This window comes from Microtus ochrogaster, unplaced genomic scaffold (assembly GCF_000317375.1).
Source record: "Microtus ochrogaster isolate Prairie Vole_2 unplaced genomic scaffold, MicOch1.0 UNK138, whole genome shotgun sequence".
Classification (NCBI taxonomy): domain Eukaryota; kingdom Metazoa; phylum Chordata; class Mammalia; order Rodentia; family Cricetidae; genus Microtus; species Microtus ochrogaster.
This window is the reverse complement of record NW_004949236.1, coordinates 76293-79611: the sequence shown is the minus strand read 5'-3', so window position 1 is coordinate 79611 and position 3319 is coordinate 76293. Positions and strand designations below refer to the sequence as shown.

General features: G+C 35.3%; 1 protein-coding gene across 1 annotated transcript; it reads left to right on the top strand.

Moving 5' to 3' along the window:
* The first annotated feature begins 1651 nt into the window (after positions 1-1651).
* Positions 1652-2599, top strand: LOC101993038 (vomeronasal type-1 receptor 2-like). The gene has a single exon (XM_013355478.1). The coding sequence runs from the start codon at positions 1697-1699 to the stop codon at positions 2597-2599; it is 903 nt and encodes a 300-aa protein (XP_013210932.1). The 5' UTR covers positions 1652-1696.
* Positions 2600-3319: the final 720 nt, after the last annotated feature.

Here is a 3319-nt window from a genome sequence, read left to right as displayed (position 1 = left end):
TCTTTGCATCATACTTTCTTTCTCTTCAATTACTGGGGTTTGTGGTTCTCAAACATAGGGTACATCCCATTGTTTTACATTTTCTTCAAATTGTCCTCAAGGTGATGACATCTCTCATGTTAAAACACATATATCCTTTAATTTATGTATGTGTTCATATTTTCACAGATAATAAATGAAAATTATGTGTATATGATACACATAGATCAAGAAACTGAACATTGGCTTGGTGTCATTCCCAGAAATCCCTGGACTGAGGCAAGAGGATGGCTGTATACTCCAGGATAGTCTGCATTACTGAAGAGGATCCTGTCTGAACACATATTCACACAATAGAAGGAATATTTCATTAACTACCGTCCTTTGGATTTAAGTCATCATATCAATACTAGAGTTATAATGAGTTATTGGCAAGTGTTGAAATTATTAGAGGTATTATGTCTCTGCTAAGTTTTGAAAGTCCAGAACATCACTTCTGTGTATTGATCTTTTTGTAATTTAACTGTTAGAACAAGATCTCCTATATTTTTGAAGTGAATTTCAATGCATTTGAGTTTTGTGAATGTACTCTTGGATTTCATTTACCTGCTGCATAGGACAGCATTGCATAAACATTTGTCAATCACTGCACTGCTAAAGTACAGGTTTGTATTTATTTGCTTTCAAATCATTTATTGTATGTGAGTTCCGAGCATTACCTATGAAGGTCTATTTTTTTCATAAAAGCTGGGTTTTCTACATGAAGTTGTACATCTATTCTACATATTCACAGCCTCTCATTTGGGAAACTATGTACAGTACCATGAACATCATTGCCAGGTTTCTTGTTCCATTCATATGTTTGTCAATAGTTACTTTTTCCTATGACTTGTGCTTCACATTTCTACTGCCGAGTGATGCATCAGATAATAGATCAGGTAGGAACACTAATCATTTTTCCCATATGTATTATTTATAAACTATTGCCTTCTTCTAACTAATTTCTGTTGGAATCATTTACCAGTTTTCTCTCCATTGTGTTAGATAACTATTATTTATGCATAATGTGTCTCTTCTCTTCTCTCCTAATCTTAAATCTGTACCACCACTCTTACATGGTTATTTGTGGTTGGTGGAATTTCAGGAGTTCTTAATGTAACATTATTTAGTTCATCATTTTTGCCTAAATGTTGCCACATAATAAAGTAGTTGTCAAAGAATAGAAATACATTCTCTTTCCTGCTGTAATATTTTCATCATTCATATTAGTTTTGACATTAGAAAGACATTCACAGTGGATTTTTTCCTTGGAGAAGATGTTTAGAGGATACATTTTCTCCAACGTTGGTGGGCTTGTAGAATTGAACATTCTTTTAATTTGAACCCACTGGCCATTTCTTCTACCAGGATAAGTTTGTCATATTCTTAGTTCTGACTTTTGTGAGAAATGTAATGAGAATTTATTCCATAAATATATGCATTCGAGGATTCCAGCATTTCTTACTGACTATTGCTATTGGTGCTAAAATAATTGTGAGAGGTTGTGTGGAAAGGATTTATTTGTGCTGCTCCCTTGGGTTTTCACTTTTCTGTTAATGTGATTCTTGTGCCTTTGTACCATCAGGTTTACAGGACCATCTTATCTTTTAAAATTCAATTTTGTTCTCTGAGAAGTGACTGCTGGCATATTTTGAAATACATTTTGCTCAGCAACAAAATGGATTTCAGGAATTTGGGAGTAGGAATAATATTCTTGATAGAAAATACAGTTGGAATTCTGGGAAATTCTTCTCTTCTTTCTTACTACCTAGTTATTTATTACCAGAAACATAAAGTAAAGCCCTTGGATTTAATCCTTATGCATTTGATTATGGTTAATGTCTTAATTATTCTCTCTAAAGGAATGGGTCACACAATGACAACTTTTGGGTTGAAACATTTATTCAATGATTGGAGCTATCAACTTTTTATGTATTTTCAAAGAGTTTTTAGGAGCATGTCCATTGCCACCATCTGTCTCTTGAGTGTCTTCCAGGCCATCATCATCAGCCCTAGAAACTCCTGCTGGAGCAATCTTAGAGTCAAATCTCCCAAGGACATTGGTCTGTACATTTCTCTCTGCTGGGTCTTGTACATCATGGTAAATGTTCTTTTCCCTTTGTACATGACCATAAAATTAAGAAGGAAAAATATAACAGAAGAGACAGATTTTGAACCCTATACTGTTGCAGGTCATGACAACATCACAGTCTCCTTATATATTGCTTTATCTGTCTTTCCTGAACTTCTATTTTCTGTCCTCATCACCTGGTCCAGCAGCTCAATGATTGTCATTTTGTATAGGCACAAACAGCGAGTTCAACATATTCGCAGCACTTGTGCTTTCTACAGTAACTCCCCAGAGTCCAGAGCTACCCAGAACATCCTTGTCCGAGTGTTCATCTTTCTGGCTATTTATACCTTATCTACCATCTCACATGTTTGCAATGCTCTTATGGCTGGTCAAAATTGGTGGCTGAAGAATATCACAATCATTATAACTTTGTGTTTTCCCACTTTGAGCCCCTTTGTACTTATGAATCAATCCTCCTCTCTTTCCAGATTTGCTTTCTCTGGATAAAGAATACAGAATTCTCCAATATTAATGTAGTTATTTAAATTGCATGCCTTTTCGGAATCCAATATTTGAAAAAGAAAACAATACAAAATTTTTTTGGGGGAAGATATTTGTTTGTTTAAGGTAAACTTTAAGGATTATTCAGCTTTCTTCCACTGGTGAACTTTCATCCAATTCTAGCAAAACTTTTGGCATGCAGGCCTTTTCATCCTTTATGTAACTCATTTCCCAGCATTTCTCTAGTCCAGACAGACTTGAGGAGTACAGGCTCAATTTTTTTCAGCATTTATCTCCACTTTTGTCATCAGATACATGAATACACAACATCCTAGATGCTCTCTACATATAATACATGTTCTAAGGAAGCTAAACTCTATAGGCATAACACTACAACTATAGCTACTATATAAGTCATAAACTTTTAGCACAGAAAACCTCACTTAGTACAAATCTGTGTCAGCACCTCAGTGCCCCAAACTCTTGTTATGGATAAACACTTGATCACCCTGTCTGTAGCTGCTTCAGAGGTACCAGTCAAAGTCTGCCGTGAGCCAGCTCGTAGCTATAACCTACTGCTTATGAAAGTCAGAATCATGCTTCTCATGGGACCAAGTACAAATGTGTGACTGACAAAGAGTAAGGCTATCTTCACAATGCTTTATTGAAGGTTTATATTAAAGTGTAAGCAAGTGCCACTCTTCTATGTATGTATCAATCTATTAA

What these genes read in the sequence shown, in the direction of transcription:
- LOC101993038 (XM_013355478.1), top strand. Translation starts at nt 1,697, where the DNA reads ATGGATTTCAGGAATTTGGGAGTAGGAATAATATTCTTGATAGAAAAT.